The sequence below is a fragment of the Chrysochloris asiatica genome, unplaced genomic scaffold, assembly GCF_000296735.1.
Source record: "Chrysochloris asiatica unplaced genomic scaffold, ChrAsi1.0 scaffold00099, whole genome shotgun sequence".
NCBI lineage: Eukaryota > Metazoa > Chordata > Mammalia > Afrosoricida > Chrysochloridae > Chrysochloris > Chrysochloris asiatica.
In genome coordinates, this window is record NW_006408617.1 from 5,603,154 (window position 1) to 5,623,711 (window position 20,558).

General features: G+C 36.6%; 1 protein-coding gene across 1 annotated transcript in view; it reads left to right on the top strand.

Annotated features, from left to right (window-relative positions):
- SCN2A (sodium channel, voltage-gated, type II, alpha subunit) overlaps positions 1–20,558 on the top strand; it is a 213,296-nt gene that overhangs the window by 111,785 nt on the left and 80,953 nt on the right. The window contains exons 13-14 of the mRNA XM_006867032.1: positions 3,667–3,799; positions 11,782–12,020. Coding sequence (XP_006867094.1) covers positions 3,667–3,799; positions 11,782–12,020 — 372 coding nt within the window. The remainder of the gene's footprint in view (positions 1–3,666; positions 3,800–11,781; positions 12,021–20,558) is intronic.

The following is a 20,558-nucleotide window of genomic DNA, read 5'->3' on the forward strand; positions in this document are numbered from 1 at the left end:
ACTACATCCATAGTTATAGGTCACGTTCATCAAAATGCAGAAATTTACACTAATTTCCATCATCAATTTTTTTGTCTTCCTCTAGTTGAGTTCTGATTATCAAGCCATTGAGGCTAGCCACGACCTTTAAGGAGCATTCTGACTATGCTTCTTCTAACAAAGATTTCTTTATTCTTCTGGCAATCCATGATACTTCTAATATTCTTCTCCATCACCATAATGCAAATATATACATTCTTCTACAGTCTTCCTTATTCATTGTCGACTTTCAAATGCATCTGAGGCTATTGAAAATACTGTGACTTGGGTCAGACACTTAGCCTTTAAACTTATATCTTTGCTGTTGAACACTTTTAAAGAGGTCTTATGCAGCAGATTTGTCTAGTGTGGTAGGACATTTGATTTCTTGACTGATATGTCCATGTGTGTTGACAGTGGAGCCAAGCAAAATGAAGTCTTTGACAACTTCAATCTTTTCTCCATTTATCATGATGATATTTACTCTACAATGCTGAGAATTTTTATTTTCTTTACATGGAGCTGCAATCCATACCAAAGACGGTGGTCTTTGATCTTCATAAGTAAGTATATTAAGATCTCTTCACTTTCAGCAAACAAGGTTGGATCATATACATATGACAGGATTTTAATGTCTTCTTCTAATCCTGATGCAAAGTTTTTCATATAATAACCCAGTTTCTCAAATTATTTGCTCAGCATACAGATTAAATAAGTATGGTGAAAGAATACAACCCTGGTGCATACCTTCCCTGATTTTAAAACATTTAGTGTTCCCTTGATCTGTGTGAAAAACTGCCTCTTGGATTATGTGCAGATTCCTCATGAGCACAACTAAGTGTTAGGGAATACTCATTCTCCACAACGTTGTCCATAACTTGTCATGATCCATACAGTGGAAAGGCTTTGCATAGTCAAAAGCACAGATAAACATCTTTCTGGTACTCTTTGCTTTCAGCGAAGATCCATTTGATGTCAGCAATGATATTCCTAGTTCCATGTCCTCTTCTCCATCTGGCATGAACCTTTGGAAGTTCGCCAGTCAATGTACTGTCTCAGCCATTTTTAAATTATCTTTAGCAAGATTTTACTTGCATGTGATTTTAATGATAACTGTCCAATGATTTCCACATTCATTGGGTCACATCTCTTTGGAATGGGCACAAATATGGATATCTTCCAATCAGTTGGCAAGGTAACTGTCTTCCGTATTTCTTGGCATAGATGAGTGTGTGCCTCAAGTGCTTCATCAGTTTCTTAAAAGATTTCTATTTCAATTTCAACCAATTCCTGGATACTTGTTCTTTGCCAGTGCCTTCAGTGTATCTTGGACTTATTGTTGCAGTACCATTGGTGCTTCATCAGATGCTATCTCTTGAAATGGTTGAACATCAACCTTTTTGTTTTTGGTGATTCTGTGTAATCCTTCCATCTTCTCTTGATGCTTTCTACATCATTCAATATTTTGCTTATAGAATTCTTCAATATTTCAAATATATGCTTGAATTTTATTTCAGTTCTTTCAGCGTGAGATATGCTGAGCATGTTCTTCCCTTTTGGTTTCTAACTCCAGATCTTTGCACATTTCACTATAATACTGACTTTGTCTTCTCAAGCTTCATTTGCAATGAAGAAGTCATTGGTCTTTCAAATTCTATCATGTGATCTCCAGCATCACTTCTCTTACCAAGTCCATATTTTCCAACTGCTGATCCTTTTTGTTTTATGTCTTGATTGCATGTTTGATTCATTTCAGACTGAAGAATTTGGTTGTTGTTGTTAAGTGCCGTAGAGTCAATTCCAATTCATAGCCACCCGGTGTAGGGTTTCCAAGGAAAGGCTGGTGGATTTAAACTGCCTGCCTATGGTTTGCAGTCCAGTGCTTATCCTAAAGTGCCACACCAGGACTCCTAAGAAGTTGTTAAAATTCTTCAATTTCTTCATCACTTGCTTTAGTGATTGGTGTGTAACTTTGAATAATAGTGGTATTAACTGTTCTTCCTTGTAAGTGCATGGATAGTATTGTATCACAGTCAACATTGTACTTCAAGAAAGATATTAAAATGATCTTTTTGATGATTAATGTGACGTGATTCCTCTTTAATCATCCCCGGCATAGTAGACTATATGATTGTCAAGTTCAACTATATGATTGCCACTCTATAAGGCTGACTAAGATATTGATCTTTATCCATTCCATTTCACTTTTAACAACTTCCAACACTCCTAGATTTATACTTTGTACATTTCATGTTCCAATTATTAATGTATGTTTCCACTGCTTCTCTTCATTTCTCTTGTGTCCTAACAGCAAATGAAGGTCCTGAAAGCTTTTCTCCATGTGTCATTATGATCAACTCTACTTGAAGAAGGCAGCTCTTCCTCAGTCATTCTGAGTGCCTTCCAACCTGAGTGGCTTAGCTTATGGCACTATATATGATGATATTCTGATGCTGTATTATACATAATGTTTCAATATTCAGTATTCAGGTGCTGACAGTGTTCCACGGATATTCACAAGGTTTTCAGTGACTGATCATTCAGAAGTTGTCTGCCTCTCCTTTCTAGTCTGTCTTAGTCTAGAAGCTCCACTAAAACCTATCTGCCATGGTTGAACCTGCTGGTATTTCAAATACCAGTGACATAACCTTCAGCAGCACAGCAACATGCAGACAACCACTGACTAGCAGTGGCAGTGTTAAAAATGAAAGTCCCCTGATTGATGCTCCCTATTCAAATAGCGTTTCCATGCCAGTTAGGAGTCATTCTGTGGATAAAGTCCTTTGTAAGATAAAATTGTAGGTTAGTTTTGAAATTTATTGTAACTATTTATGATGTTTAGAAATGTTATCTTTCTAGGTTATGAAACCATTTTAGGAGAAATTCATATTATATGAGAAGTATTACTGATACATATTTGGTAAAGTTTAGAAATACTTCTCATGCATTAAACCACATGAATGTATTTCTACCAAGACCTAATAACTCAACTTGAGAACAAATCGTAGAGCATAATATACCATCAGGATTGCTTTGCAGTGCTAAATGGTTATCTCTCAATAGTAGGAATATTTTCTTCAACCCAAAGTTTCTGCTTGGAGGAATAGAAAGTGTCTGTCTCTAAAGAGTCCTGATATAGTCCTGTGGGTTAATGTGCTGGACGTCAAAGTAATTTGAACCACATGGTCAGTGGTTCAGGCTCACCAGCATGAAACTGTATACAAGATTACTATGGGTCAGAACCAACTCAACTACACTTAACAAAAATACCAATCTTAATTGGTATCCTAAGTAACCATGAATGCTTAGAATCTGATGAACTTTTAAACCATCCCAAGAAGGATAATTCCAGTAATATCTTTATGATCTGTTTAGATATTCAAAAGCATGGTGAATGGTTAGTAACAAACATCATTTACGGGAATGCTTTGGGGTTTTTTTTGTTGTTAAGTGCCGTCGAGTCAGTTCTGACCCATAGTGACCCTGTATAAGATTTCCAAGGAGCAGCTGGTGAGCTTGAACTACTGACCTTGCCGTTCAAACGGCTTTGTACTCTGGCACATTAACCCACAGCACCACACCAGTACTGCCTTAATAAATAATGGTTTACTGCCTTATTTCACTTGGTTTTGAAATTTTTTTATTTAGGGCACAACCACTGAAACCGAAATAAGAAAACGGCGATCCAGTTCTTACCATGTTTCCATGGATTTATTAGAAGACCCCACCACAAGGCAACGAGCAATGAGTATAGCCAGTATTTTAACCAACACCATGGAAGGTATGTCAAAAATCTTATGAGATAGCTACTCGATATTACTTTGATATGATGCAAAAATTAAAAACTCCAAAAAAATACTTTACCTATTGATGCCATATCATCATTCATATCTTATGCTAAGTAAAAATAAAATCCATGTACAATTTCTGGATTCTACTACCTTGTGTAGATTTTTACATTTAAGATCCAGGAAGCTGCTATAAATTCGGTAAATTTGAAACACTGCTTTCATAGCTCAATTCTAAACTGGTGACGTTTGCTACATGGCATTGAAAGGAGTGTAATGGCAAGTATTTATTATTGTTATGTTAACTAATTTGAATTGTATTAATTACTTCAGATACAAATTATCTTATCAAATCCTTTGATTTAACCAGAAATATAAATGTGAATTAGGATTTACTGTTAATCTTATTGAAGCAAAGTCTTCAAGATTCTGTAGTTCTATTTTTGCCTCTTTGTGACCAAACTAATATAATACATCAGCTTTCTCTGTAGTTGAAGATTTTCTCTAAGTAGTTATGTTATTTAAATTCTGGGTCAATAATGCCAAAATAAAGACTTTGGGGAGAGCTTGACCTATGATCACTTTCTGGCTCAGCCATGTGTTAAGTGTGTCAGTTATGACTCAATGTCAGATTCCTCATCATAAAAATGTGAATACTGATGTTTAGGCCTAGGGTTTCTGTAAGGATTTAATGAGGCATGATATACCAAGCACCTGTGTACCTGGCACTTAGAAGGCACTCAATAAATATTAGTAGTAGTACTTGTGTTATTGTTGTTATTTTTGTTGTTAAAGATGTCTGTGCCTTTCCACACAGTAACTAAATTCAAGCATCAGCTTCAATTACTTGGAAAATACTTTCATGCAAAATGTATTCTGTCCTTCTTCTTGCCCCTGTCTTCCCTCTCTTCCAGTCTCTTTTATCTCCTTCCTTCCTAGCCCCCATCAGTGTGTGTGTGCATGTGTGTGTGCCTGTGTGTGCGCACACATTGATTTATCAAAGGAGAAACAAGTAAAGAGAGAAATAAAGAAGGAGAGAGAAAGAGAACACACATGACTTTACTATTGTTCATTGTAGTTTCTCTCGAGATTGAGTTGATTTTTGAAATAGTTGTTTTCTAGTCTGAATGTAAAGGTCCCATGATACTAATACCAGAAAAAATCACAGCCAGAAAAAAACAAAAAACAATTCACAGTGTAGATAACCATATATAGCACAACCATATCAAGATTGCAAGGCCCAATTTTCAAAATATCCTATTGCAGTATCAGAAATCTTTTATTGATTTCTACGGAATATTAAATATCAGTGCGTTCTTCCCCAACCTCGCCTGCGTTAGCTTGCACTCCCTCTCCCCCCCAGCTGCCAGTAGCTTGCTCCTCCCTGTCCCTCCAGGTAAATCTTTTGAAGATTCTCTGGTCTTCTGCTCCTTGCCATAGCAAAACCACTGAGAGGGAGCTGCCAGTGGTTCTGCTACCGATGTCAGCAGCATGTCTGCTCCCTAAAGCAGGAAGTAGAGAAGGAGACAGGGTAAGTCTAAACAGTCATACTTTGCACTTCTGATAGTATTCTTTTTGAGCTAACCTAAGAAATGAATTTTAAAAACATCACTACAAGATTGGAATAGTCCAATGATTCAGTTACAGTGTTGACATGAATGCACCCAGATCTCCCTCAATGGAATATGTCTCATGGAGTTTCCTATGATGAAATTATGCCCCAGAAATTAATATAACTTAGTAAGCAGGAGGCAGATAGTATTTGGGATTTAATGTTTGCAAAGTTTTTTACTTTGTATTTTTGTTAAGGACAATTGCTAAGGTTTCGGTCTTTTTTTCATTAGCTATATAGAATTACTATTCTTATTCAGTTATATCTGAATATTTTGAATGTAGCATTGATGAGGGTTGGTTGTTAACACACACATATGTTGATTGTAATGCAGTAACCTCCTTTGTTGTTGTTGTTCCATGTAATTAGAAATTTTTCTTAGGTTGACATAATCTGGTTATTTGGAAATCCTTTCTTTTAAGTCTAATTATGTTTTTTTGGTTCATCTTTTCTTTTTACAAATCAAGCATGTTGATCCAGTGAGCAACTTTTGTTTTCCTATTTTTTAACTAGAGTCAAGTTGCCTTTGTTCATAGTCGTAATTAAGTATGGTGGTGATTATGTGCCATGGAGCTGGTTCCAATTCATAGAGACCCTGTATAGGGTTTCCGAGGCTGTAAATCTTTATGGAAGCAGAAAGATTTGTCTTTCTTTTGTGGAATGGCTAGTAATTTTGAACTACTGACCTTGAGGTCAGCAGCCAGACACCTAACTACTACTCTACCAGAGCTCCTTAAGTATGAGTAATAATAGTTTAATATTTAACGAAGCAGTAATGGATGAACAAAACCAGTTTGATGTTCAAATCTAGTTTTGTAAAATACATAGAAATACTTTCTGCTCATATGCTCAGAAAGGATGATGGGAGGTTGGGTTGGAAGCACCTGAGGAATCAAGGTGAGTGAGCCAAAGATGTAAATTTCACTGTAACTGGTGGTGGTGGTGATGGGGGGGCGGGAAGGGATGATTCACAGAGGAACAATGGAGAAGTGGTTGTAGTTCTCTCGTGAGTGCTTTACTTTTCTTTAAGGTTCAAAAGTCTCTTTTTTGGCATAAATGATTCAGCAATTTTATTTTAGAAATTGAACAACTTTGCTCAGTTTGTTCCTGATATCAAGATGACCAATACCTGCTGAAGTTCCTCTTTTGAACTTTTCCAATTTACTTTCTGTTTTATTCTCTTTACCTACTGAACAATAGGTATATATATATATGGTCTAGATGAAAGTTTGCAGGGAAAATTAGTTTTCTTTTCAATAATTTACATACATTTCCTTTTATAGCATTAACTGTCATTCCCTTAATATAAGAGAACTTTTCTCACTTCTTCCCTGGCTTCCTGTTCCCATCCATTCTTTACTGCCCCCTCTTGCCTTCTAAGCTTGGTTTTGGGGCAAATGTTGTTCTTTTGGTCTCATATAGTTGATTATTCTGAGGAGACTGTTCCTCACTATAAAGCGTTATCTTTCACTTTTTAGACCTGTCTGTTGATTGGCTGTTGGGAGTAGGTTCCGCTCCAGGTTTGAAAAATATCTAAGTGCCAAAGTCTCAGATGTCTTACCAGTCTCTAGCACACTAGTAAATTCATTCTTTTTTTAAGAACTTGAATTTTGTTCTTCATTTTTCTCCCCTTCTGCTCAGGATTGTCTAAAGTAGCTGGCCACCAAATACTAAAGATTATTTTAAAAAGACCAGACTTATTGGTCAGGGAGAGACTGGTGGAACTACCAAGAGTATGGCCTTTAGTCACCATTCATATCTGGAACTTGTTCAGCCAAGCTACAGACATGTCTATACGGAGAACCATAACACAAGGGAGGAATGCGCTCCTTAGAACAATCAATCATACAATAGCAAAAGGGCAACGTTTGCCCAGGGGTGTGGCGCTGGTTAATCTGCTGGACTGCAAAATCGGTTTGAACCGCATGGTCGGCGGTTCGAGCTCACCAACCATTCCTCAGAAACCCTATATAGAGTCTCTATGGGTTGGAATGGACTTAACAGCACTTAACAACAACAACAAAGTTCAGAAGGCAGGAAGGGATAAGAAAGAATGAATAGCAGGAAACAGGAAGCAAGTGGGAACAGTGCTGTTACATTGCAAGAATTGCAATCAATGCCACAAAACAAAATGTATGTGAATTGTTGAATGGAACCAAATTTGCTTTATTTAAACTGTCACTCAAATCTTAGTAAAAAGGACTAATGGGCCACATGAACTACAGGTAGCAATTATGAGAGTTCACAGGTAAAGAATGGTTTTGTCATTTATCTTTTGTTGGTTACTATAATTGATAATTGGGCCATGTGTGGCATTGTAGGATAAGCTCTGGACAGCTGACCAAAAAGTCATCAGTTCAAACCCACCAGCTGCTCCTTTGAAACCCTATTCAGGGTCAGTATGAGTTACAGTTGACTCAACGGCATTTAACAACAACAACAACATAATTGATTTTATCGTCAGTATAAACATGAGGTTACTAAGGGGAGTTTAAAAACATCTGCAAAAGGACTACCAAGAACCAAACCCAATCCCAATTCATAGCAGTTCTTAAGACAAAGTAGAACAGTCCATAGGGATTCCAAGACTGTAATCTTCATGAGACCAGACTGCTACATCTTTCTGTGATGGAGCAGTTATGTGGTTAACCATTGTGCAATCAAGCCCTTACCAAAATGGCTCTTATATAATAATTATTATATTTTCTCTGATTTATGACTTGAATATTCTTTGTTGTTTATGAAACTGTATATCAGAGGACATGGAAATAAAGGGAATACTTTAAGAATACTATTAAAAATTAGCAGAATTTACTTTAAGGAAATGGTAAATTTTACAGCATTTGTTGTTGTTGTTAAGTGCCGTCGAGTCGGTTCCAACCCATAGCGACCCTGAACAGAGTTTCTGAGGCTGTAAATCTTTACGGGAGCAGAAAGCCTCATCTTTCTCCCGCCGAGCAGTTGGTAATTTCGAATTGCTGACCTTGCGGTTCACAGCCCTATTTATAACCACTACGCTACCAGAGCTCCTTTTTACAGCATTAGTTAGTAGAAAATGTTTAAAAGCAAAACAAAAATCATTACCTTTGGTATTATCTATGCATTTCATATGCTGCTTGCTATCTTAAAAAGTTTAGTTCATACTAAACTGTGCCAGGTTTGGGGGAATATTCCAGTTGGACAATAGTAATGCTAGAATTACTGATCAGAGTAAATTATTTCTTCTATGGGAAAATTAATCTTTCTCTCGATTTGATTGCTAGGAAGTTGTGGTTCTGTATTGGGCAAAATAGTGAATAAGGTGTGCAGTAATAATATTGACCTAAACAAATAAATAATGCATCTTTTCCCCACAGAAGTGATTAAAAAATAATCTTGCTAAAAGATAATGGTAAATAAAGGTGTCCTGGTGGTGCAGTGGGATTGTTTAACCACCAGGTCAGTGGTTCAAACCCATCAGCCACTCTGCAGGAGAAAGATGAGGCAATCTGCTCTAGTAAAGGTTTATAGTATCAGAAGCTCTAGGAGCAGCAGTACGACTCTGTCCTACGAGATCATTATGAGTTAGAATTGACTCCATGGTAGTTAGTTCAAAAATGTATTTACCAGTAACCAAAAAAACTAACAAAGTGATTGCTGTTGAGTCAATTCTGGTTCATAGTGACCCTATAGAACTGCATAGACCTGCCCCATTGGGTTTCCAAGGCTAAAGATTTCATGGATGTAGACTACACAGCTTTTACCTGAGGAGTGGTTGGTGGGTTCAAATCACCATTCTTTGGTTAGCAGTGAGTGCTTTAATCACTGCACCATGAGGGATTCTTTCACTGTCTGTATTTATCAAATTTCACTACTTTGGGTAAAAGCTTAAACATCTGTGCATTTCTGTATACTCATTCCATTTTTAGTTGAAAATTTTCTGTAAATCCTTGTACTTTTATTCATAATGCCTGCATTTAAAAACGAATTTTATATAATGATTTTTGTGTGACTGCTATATATTTTACTGGACGGCGTAGTTACATATTTACATACGTCTTTATTGTTGTTAGGTGCCATCGAGTCAGTACCGACTCATAGCGACACTATGCACAACAGAACAAAACGCTACCCAGTTCCGGGCCAGCTTCACAGTTGTTGCAACACTTGAGCCCACTGGTGCTGCCATTTTGCCAATCCATCTTGCTGGAGGTCTTCCTCTTTTTCTCTGACCCGTCACCTTACCAAACATGATATCCTTCTCCAGCAAATGTTCCCTCCTGACAAGATGTCCAAAGTATGACAGACAAAGTCTGGCCATCCTGGCCTCCAAGGAGCACTCTGACTGCACTTTTTCCAACACAGATATGTTGGTTCTTTTTGCAGCCCATCGCATTTCAATATCCTCCTCCAACACCATAACTCAAAAACATCAATTCTTCTATAGTCTTCCTTATTCATTGTTCGACTTTTGCATGCATATGAGGCTATTGAAAATACCATGGCTTGGGTCAGTGCACCTTAGTCCTCAAGCTGACATCTTTGCTCTTCAACACATTACAAAGGTCTTGTGTGACAGATTTGCCTAATGCAATATGTCGTTTGATTTCTTGACTGCTGCTTCCATGAGTGTTGATAGTTGATCCAAGAAGAATGAAGTTCTTGACCAGTTCAATGTTTTTTTCCATTGATAAGAATGTTGTTTATTGGTCCAATTACATATGTCTAGGGATTGGTTTATTGGGTCAAAAGGCTTGGGACCATAATCTCAAGGGACACCTCAATCAGTTGGCATAACATAGTTTATAAAGGTAATGTTCTACATCTGTGTTTGGTGTGTGTAGTGTCTCGGCTCTTGAAAGCTTGGGAGCAACCATCTAAGATACAATCATTGATCTCTACTTTTACGGAACAGAAAAGAATGAAAAAATCAAAGACTCAAAGACTCATAGCCCACATGAATCACAGCCTCTTCTAACCTGAGACCAGAAGAAATAAATGGTTCCTGGCTACCGCTATTATTCCAATTAAGACACAACTAAAGGTCCTGAATAGAATAGCAATAAAATGCAGAACAAAACTCACATTCCTAAAAAATTGACTAGACCTTCTTCTGGACTCCTGGCATGACGCTTTAGGATCAGCACTGGACTGTGAACCCAAGGTTGGCAGTTCAAATTCACCAGCTGCTCCTCAGAAACCCTATACAGGGTCAGTGTGAGTCAGAACCAACTCAACGGCATTTGACAACAACAACAGCAACTGGACTGATAAGAGACTAGAAGAACCTGTGAGACTATGGCCCTAAGATAACCTTTGAACTTGGAATTGAAACTATTATTTTGGCCAAATAATAGACTGACTTATAAAATAATCACCATCATTGATAAGTATTGTGCTCTCTTCAGCAATTAACTCTATGAGACTTATTAACCCAAACACTTATCATTAACCCAAAAGCAAAATTGAAAGGCTAGCAGAGGAAGGGAAGTTAGACCAATAGTAAGAGAACAAACAAAATGGAAATACTGAGAATGCTGACACATTGTAAAAATTGTAATCAATGACACAGAACTATTGTATAAAAATTGTTAAAGAGGAACCTAATTTTCTGTTTACATTTTTATCTAACATTCAATAAGATGTTATTTTTTAAAAAAGTAAATACATACTATGAAAATTCAGGAATTCCAGAAGTGTTCCACCTCAAATCATCCTTGGTTTTGCCAGTAGTATATGAGTCTCACTTTGTGAAACTTTGATTTATGTTAATGGTGAGGAAGCCATTTCCTTACAGCGGGTATTTCTTGTTCTTTTATGTCCTATAAGTTAATTTAGAATTGTAGAGTGAAAGAATCTTTTTGAGCTTAATATGCAAACTTGTTTCTTAAGGGTCTTACTTTGAGCTTTTTTTACACAATGCTGACATCAATAAAACTATCTCAATTAAAAACCGAAGCTATTTATCTCAATCAAGAAGATTTCAGTGAGATTGATGAAGATGTGTAGGTCATCTTCTGAGAGAAGGCATCTTTGATAATATACATGTCCCTCCTCTATCTTGAACACAGAAGATCTCTGAGTACTTAATGCAAGTCCTACCAATTTGTTTCTGAGAATATTGAACATAATTTCCAAATAATTTAATATTTCAGGTCAAATCTTGAGAATTATATTTAACCTAATTTAATTTGGAAATTTTAATAGCCTTTCTGTACCCAACCTTTCTATAACGGAAAACCCATGAAAAACTTTAACCAACTCCACCATATTGTCTCTTAATGACTTCAAATTTTAGAATTTTTTTCTCTTAATTTAAACTGAAGGCTGCTTAATGGAAAATAAGCAGTTTTCATGTGTATTCTAACTTATTTTTTCTTTCAGAACTTGAAGAATCCAGACAGAAATGCCCACCCTGCTGGTACAAGTTTGCTAATATGTGTTTGATTTGGGATTGCTGTAAACCTTGGTTAAAGGTGAAACACATTGTCAACCTGATTGTGATGGACCCATTTGTTGACCTAGCCATCACCATCTGCATTGTCTTGAATACCCTCTTCATGGCCATGGAACACTACCCAATGACAGAGCAGTTCAGCAATGTCTTGTCTGTCGGGAACCTGGTAAGGCTCGCTGAAGACTTCTCTTCTCATTAAGAGTTCATGATTGCCTTAATGAATTTCACATCTCACTGTCAAAGTAAATATGAACTAATAGATCATACATACCTGGAAAGTAAAGGTTTAGTTTTATTTTTTAGTTCTATTTTTTTTTTTAAACAACAAAAGTATGTTCCTAGAGTTAAATGTTGTGTACAATAATTCAGTGATTTTATGTACAATTTGATTATGAATTAAAATTAAGTTACTCATTAATTTAAAAAGTTATTTTGAATTATGAGGATATTGGTATAATAACAATTGCATATGTCTCAAGTATTTAGAATGCGTTCAGCAAAGTTCTTTGAACTGCAAGATCAGTGGTTCAAGCTCACCTGCTGCTCCTTGGAAACCCTATACAGTGTTGCTATGGGTCGGAACCAACTAGATGGCACTTGACAACAATATAGTTATAAAGCTATAAAATACACCCAGTGAGATAATTTTGAATATTTGTAAATAAAACGAAGATTAATTCTTTGGGGAAGAAATATCATTATTTCTTTGAATTTTTCCTGTCATTTTATTAATTTATAATTACTGAGTTTTTATATACATTTTCAATTAAAATTTTTGTTAACATTCATGGAATACATAGTAGAGTGATAGAAGTGAAAAGTGAAATAGTCTTATATAAAGAAACAAGATAAAAAATCACAGAAAAAAAGTATGTTGATATTGATATAAAATGGTTTTTAATTTCTTATTTACCTCCCAACTTTATAAATCAATATACAGACAGGTGGATAGTGTATTCTAAAGTATAATATACAGCATTTTTAGGCTCTAAAGTCACTAATAAATTATTTTATTATACATCAGATATGTCCTAACTGAATCCAATGATAATTCTTAAAGTATACTGACTGCAAGATCAGTTTGAATCACAAGGTCAGCAGTTCAAACCCACCAACTGCCCTTCAGAAACCTAATACAGGGTCACTGTAAGTCAGAACCAACTCAACAACACTTAACAACAATAACAACAACTCACTTAATCTCTGGTGATGCTGTGGGTTAGGTGTTGGGCTGGGCTGCTAACCACAGAGTCAGAAGTTCAAATCCATCAGCCACTTCCCTGAGAAAAATGAAGCTATCTTCTCCTAGAAAGGATTACAGTCTTGGAAACACTACATGATGTTAAGTGCTGCTGAATTAGTTCTGACTCATATCGATCCTACATAGGATTTCTGAAGAGCAGCTGGTGGATTTTAAGCTCCAACCATTTGGTAAGTAGTCCAGTGCTTATCCTACAGCACCACACCAGGACTCCTGGAGATCCTACATAGCATAGCTATAAGTCGGAATCAAATTATGGCAATGGGTTTGGGTGTTTTGGGTTTATGGATCACTTATTTTGCAACAGGCAGTGGATTGAGTAATTTACATAAACTGTCTCTGTCTAGATTCCCATACAATTAGTACCATGTTAGCTATTGTGATTTTCACTATTTTATGTGGTAACTACACCAATGAAAAATTGATAAAGGGATGAAAGGTCTGAAATCTATGAGGCTATGGTAACTTGTGGTTGAAAAATCACAGAGTGGGAAAGGATGATAATGTTATTTTGTCCAAACTTTCACTTATATAAGAAGCTCTTCAACATTATTACTAAAATTAAAAAAAAAGGCAAGAAATTAAGAAAATTTTATGGAGGTGGATATTAGGAAACAATTCAAAAGAGCTTAAACAAATATAGAATCACATCTAAATACTGGATATAAAGAAAATTATTAGAGCTACAGAAAAAATAACAATAATAGTGTGTCATTACCAGAAAAATGATGAGTGGCTTCAGGGAAGACCTAGGAACAGATGGACAATTCTGTGAAGGAAAATAAAATTTGTATTTGAGGTGAAACATGGGATAGTAGCAAATGTATAGGCAGAATACAAATTCTTTTCATGTGCACAGGATACATTTGCCAGAAGAAGCCATATGTTAAGCTGTTAAATACTCCTCAATTAATTTAAGAAAATTAAAATTGTGTTCAGTATTTATCCAACAGAAATGAAATTGGAAACAATAATAGAAGGAAATTTAATTAATTCGCAAATATGTGGAAACGTAACAACATACACCTGTATAACAAATGGGTCAAAGAAAAAAAAAAAAATCACAGGAAAAATTAGAAAGTAAGAAAAGATTAATAAAATTTAAAATACTATAAGGATATTTATATGATGCAGTTAATACAGTTGCTGAGAGGGAAATTTATAACTGTTGTTATTATGTGCTGTGGAGCTGGTTCTGACTCATAGCGACCCTGCATAGGGTTTCCGAGGCTGTACATCTTTATGGGAGCAGAAAGCCTCATCTTTCTCCTGTGGAACAGCTGGTAGTTTCAAACTGCTGACCTTGCGGTTCACAGCCCGATTCGTAACCACTACGCTACCAGAGCTCGTAAGTGCCTATATTTAAAAAGAAAAAAATATCATAAATCAATAACCTAAACTTTCCTTCAAGAAACTGGGAAAAGAAGAGCAAAAACACTCAGGAGAAAGGAAAGTATAAGAAATAGAGATGAAATAAGAATAATATCCACTGCCATTGAGTCACTTCCAACTCGTAGTGACACTCTAGGACATTCTTTAGGGTCTCCAGGAATATAAACTTTACAGGAGCAGACAGATTCATCTTTCCCCCATGGAGAACAAATCTTGTAGGTAGCAGCCCAATGCTTAACCAAAAGCACCATCAGTCCTCCTAAATGAAATAGAAATGATAAAAGCAATAAAACAATTTGGGGGGTTCTTTAAAAAAGATCAATAAAATTATCAAATCTTTGGCTAGACTAGTCAAGAAAAAAGTGAAAGGATGTAAACTATTAACATCAGGAATAAAAATGGAGACTTCATGATGTCAACTATACACAAATAAAAGAGTATAACAAAATACTGTCAACAATTGTATGCCGACAAATTAGATAATCTAGATGAAATGAGCAAATTTCCAGAAAGATACAAACTACCAAAATGGACTTTAAAAACTATAGAATAGACTTCTGGAACAAGATGGCAGACGAGGCAGCCACAATGAGCACATCCTCTACATCAAAGACATGGGAAACCCAGTGAAACATTCAGATGGTGATCTTGGAACCCAGAGATTCACAGGATAGGGCAGAGAGAATGAGTGATGACTGGAAGAGGAACCTGAACAAGAACATCGAGAGCTAAAGAAAAGCAAGCAGCCTCTCAGGTAGTGTGCAGCTTTTGCAAGCAGCTATTCATACAGTGCCTTGCAGGTACAAGACATGACTGGAGGTTGGCAGCAAGGAGACTGTGGTTATCCTTATTACATGCCCCCCTGGTTGTTGTTGTTAAGTGCCGTTGAGTCAGTTCCGATCATAGCGACCCTGTACAGGGTTTCCGAGGGTGTAAATCTTTACAGGAGTAGAAAGCCTCATCTTTCTCCCGCGGAGCGGCTGGTAGCCAGGGGCAAATCCAGTCTCTGCCCTTGCTAACCCAGTAGCTCATGGCACCCCCTCTTGCATAGTCGTGGCTCTGGCTGGGATCAAGCACCAGGAATATCATCCCTGTTTCTGGGTGAACCCACTGTGAACTATGCTACACAAACAGAAAAGAGAGAGCTGTGTTTCCGCTTCTAACCTCTGTCACATCCACAAGGAGACAGGTGAGGAGTGTCTCAGAAAATACAATCATGAGTTAAGTATAAATACAACACCACCACAATATCTTGGAGAAAACAGGCAATTTCAATTTATTCAAAGAAACAAGACAGAGTGCCTCAAACAAGCAACCAAAATAGGGAGTCAGGAAATATAATACAAAGAATAGTATCAGAACTACCTGATGAGTGTAAAAGAAAGATGTTTAGGTACCTTCAACAGATTCAGAGAAATTTTAAGGAAACAAAGGAGAACACAGACAAAAAAAAACTGTAGAAGAATTCAGGAAAACACTACAAGAACAAACTGGTAAAATTAATGAAAAATTATAAACCATTCAAAAACATCAATTAGAAATCCAGAAGATTAGTACTACAACTTCAGAAGCATATAGTATTTTGAAAAGGAAAAGAAATAGAATTGAATTAATCAAGACAAATTATTGAACTCAAAGACAAATCTCTCAATATTCATCTGCTCAAGGAACAATCAGAAAAAAAGAGAAAATCCAAAGAAAGCTTAAGATTAATGTGGAATACTATCAAGAGGAAAGACTTACATGTAACTACAATTCCAGAACAGGAAGACACACGCACACACATAAATCTTAGAGAAAATTGTCCAAGAGTTGTTGAAAGAAAACTTCCGTAATCTCATGAAAGATGAGAAGAAACCATTCAAGAAGTTAAACTAATTCCAAACAGGATAGACCTTAAGGAAAATCACCAAGACATATTATAATCAAACTTTACAAAATCAATGTCAAGGAAAGAATCCTGAGAGCAGTTTAGGGGAAAAAAAAATAAAAGGTTACCTACAAAGGAGAACTAATAAGATTGAGCTCTGATTTCTCAGCAGAAACCAGGAAGGCAAGAAGACAATGGGATGACATATATAAAACTCTTAGAGAAGTAAATTGCTAACCAAGATTCATATTGACCATGAAATATGATGGTAATATTAGGACTTTTCCAAATAAACAGAAATGAAAAGAATTTGCAAAAATCCAGACCAACCTTACAAAAAATACTTAAGAGAGTTCTTTCAACAGAACCAGCAACAATGGACAAAAATCTGACATTAACATATGTGACAATAGAACTCTTCCGATATGGTTGTTTTTGCTGTTGTTAAGTGCTATCAAGTTGGTTCCAACCCATAGTGACCTTATTTATGTTTTCCAAGGAGCAACCAATGAGCTTGAACTGTCAACCTTGCAGTTCAAACCAACTTTGCTGTCCAGCACATTAACCCACATTGCAGTGTACATTTGAGTCAGTTCCAAATCATAGTGACCCTATGTAGGGTTTTTGAGGCAGTAAATTATTACAGGAGCAGAGAGCCTCATCTTTCTCCCTCTCAGCAGCTGGTAGATTTGAATTGCTGACCTTGCAGTTAGCAGCCTGATTATACTAGCAGAGATCCTTAAAACAAACCTACAAGACTGAAAGTAGGGAGCCAGAGACACTAGTTTTCACAAACCAACTTAAAGAAATAATAATAATAAAGTAAAAAGAGGGAATAATGTAATTAGAGAACTTCCAAATGAACCAAGTAGATTTCAATAAATAAATTTAAAATAATTAATCTAATTGTAACCCTAAAACTAGACATACTCCTAACCCTAGCCTAACCCCTACCCCTAATACTAACCATAGTCCAATTAGGGTAGTCTAGACCTAGCATAGTCCCAACCCTAATTCCTTACTCATACCCTGACCCTCAAAAATAATAGACAGTTAGAATAGACTTATAACAAGTAAGTAAGAAATTTCCTACAAAGAAAAGCCCAAGCCCTGATAACTTCACTGGTAAATTCTACCAAATGTTTTAAAAAGAATGAATACCATTCCTTTGTGTGTTGTGGTTAAGCACCACTGGGTCAATTACAATTCATAGTGACCTTGTATAGGGTTTTCAAGGAGTAGCTGGTGGGTTTGAAACACCCACCTTGTGATTTGCAGTCCAGTACTGATCTTACAGTGCCATACCAGGAGTCCTTTATAAGCATTTTCAAAAAACAGAAGAGGGAGGAACACTTCCCACTCATCCTATAAGTACAGCATTTTCCTGATATCAAAAAAAGAAAAATATATACCAAGAAAAGTAAGCTACAGCTCAGTATCCATAGGAAAAGACAAACATCTTCAGCAAGATACTGGAAAACTGAAGGCAATAGTATATAAAATGGATTTTCACTATGACCATGTAGAATTCATTCCAGGAATGCAAGATTGGTTCTTTCAATAGTTGGCAAATCAGTCTACATGATATACCAATATTATAGAATCAAGGATATGTTTGAGAAGAGTGTTTGAGCAAATCCAGTACTTTTCATGATAAAAACACTCATAAGGGAAATGGGAAATGCAAGTCAGCATCCCACTGGGATACCACTTCACACTCATGATGGCAAACATAAAAAAGACAGACAGTCATGAGTGTTGGAGTGCTGGCAAGGATTCAGAGAAATTGGAACCCTCATTTACTGCTGAGGGGTGGGTTTAGCCAATTTGGCAAACAATCTAACAATTCCCCAAAAAGCTAAACAGAGTTACATGATCCAGCAGTTCCACTCCTAGGAATATATACAACAGAATATAAATTATATCTTCACAAAAACTTGTTTTTGAATATTAATACCAGGTTTCAAGCAGACCTAGAAACAAACAAAATGGCCATCAACTAGTAAACAGATAAACACAATGTGGCATATACATACAAAGCAATATTTTCTACAATAAAAAGGACATAATTTTCCATGTTATAAGGTAGATGAAACTTCAAATCATTGCACTTAAGTAAGAGAAGCCAGACACATGATTTTATTCATATTAATTGGCCAGAAAGGCAAATCCACAGAGACAGAAAGTAAATTAATGTTTGCCAGGTGATGGGGAAAGAGAAACGACTGTTAATGGATAGGCACTTCCTTTCTGGAGTGATGACAACGCTCTGAAATTAGTGGTGATATTTGCACAACTCTGAGAAGATACTAAAAACTGTTGAATTGCATGCTCTTTACTATTCTATATTTTCAATAGTGATGTCATAGTTTCTAGCATCACAGCAATATAAAAGTGACCAGAATATGATAAATTCACAGACAAGTAATGGAAGAAACTAAAGGCTCATTAAAAAGGAAAAAAATAAAATAAAATAAAATAAAAATAATATCAGCATAGTCTCTGAAACATTCAGAATACCTAAATCAAAAGGAATATTATGGAGTAAAAGAATATAAGATTTCAAAAGCTCAAAAAAAGACAAAGTACAGCATTATAATGAAATGTGCAAGGACCTAGAGTTAGAAAACTGAAAAGGAAGAACACACTCAGCATTTATCAAGGTAAAACATTTGAAGAAAAAATTCATCTCAAGAGTTGCAATATTGAAGAATTCCATGAGCAAAAAAATTGAACTACACAAAAAGCATCAAATGGAGATGGAAGTATGCCCCTCAGATAAGGTACACGGGACGCTCAGCTACAGGATGGTTTGTTGGGAGAGAGCGATACTATGGAAACATCACTTGGTGCCAGATGGAGTGTGCCCTGGAAGAGCAGGACGTGGAAGGAGACTTCTTCATTAGAGACAGTGAATCTTCTCCCAGTGACTTCTCCGTCTCTTTCAAAGCATCAGGGAAAAACAAACATTTCAAGGTGCAGCTCATGGACAATGTCTACTGTATCTGGCAGCGGCGGTTTCACACTATGGATGAGTTGGTGGGACACTACATAAAGGCACCCATCTTCACCAGCCTACATGGGGAAACATTATATCTTGCCAAAGCACTTCAGTGACAGTGGAGGCGGACTCTCCTCCCCACCATGTTCTTCCAACTACAGGCCTTAAGTCCAGCACTCCCTTTCACAGAGTGGGGCTCATTTACCTGACAAGTCTGAAGCTGCAGGCCCCTCCTGCAGAGAGCTGTGTGCTGTGCTTTGTCTGGGGACTCATCCTTTGTTGGGTTCTTTTGCTAGTTTATCTTTTGATTAGGTTCTGGTTGTGTTCTCTTTGCATTAAGTTTAAACCATAAGCAACCATCCCTAGCATTCAATTCAAGTCCAGCTCCCCTCTCATTAGGTTTCTAGAATTTGGAATTGTAAGGTTGCTTTATTCTTCTTCCATTGGAAACTGTGATAATCTGCTCAAGTAGTCCAGGCTAATAGAACCCCTCGTTAAAAAGACATTGGGCATTGCGTGTATGTGCTGAAGCCACAGTTCAATAAGTGAACTAGAGTACACTCAAGAGGCTGTGGCCAGGAATTCTAGGACTCTGGCTTCCTAGGGAGCGCCTGAGGAGTTCTTAGATCCCGGAAGCACTCATTCCTCTGCCCTTTGCTCTTTTAGACTAGACAGCATGATCACTTTTGGTGACAGCACTAAACTACCCAGTAAGACAGACTATCACAATGGAAATCTGTCTGGTGCATTGTGGACTGTGCTTGCAATAAAGAATGGATATCCTTGAAACTCAGTCTGCAAAAGAGGGAATTAGTGATTCATAAAGAATGTTTTGGTAGTGTACCCCGGAAATGTGCCATCCATTCACTGCTTTTCTCCTCTTGCTCTTCTGCTTGCTTAAATTTTATGTATTTAATTCTCGAAGTAGTATGTACCAGTAGCTGTTTCTTGACACTAATGGAGATGGTTATGGAAAACCAGCTGATCTTTGGGGAAGCAGAGCTACCAACACTTTATAGACATATACATATATACACACTATATATTTATGTGTGTGTATGTGTATATACATATATAATTTGCTTTACAGGGAAATTTTTCAGGGTTTACAGAGAATATGTGATTGGTAGTGAGAGATTACACAGAATGTTTATAAAGAAAATGCATTTTCTTTTTTTTT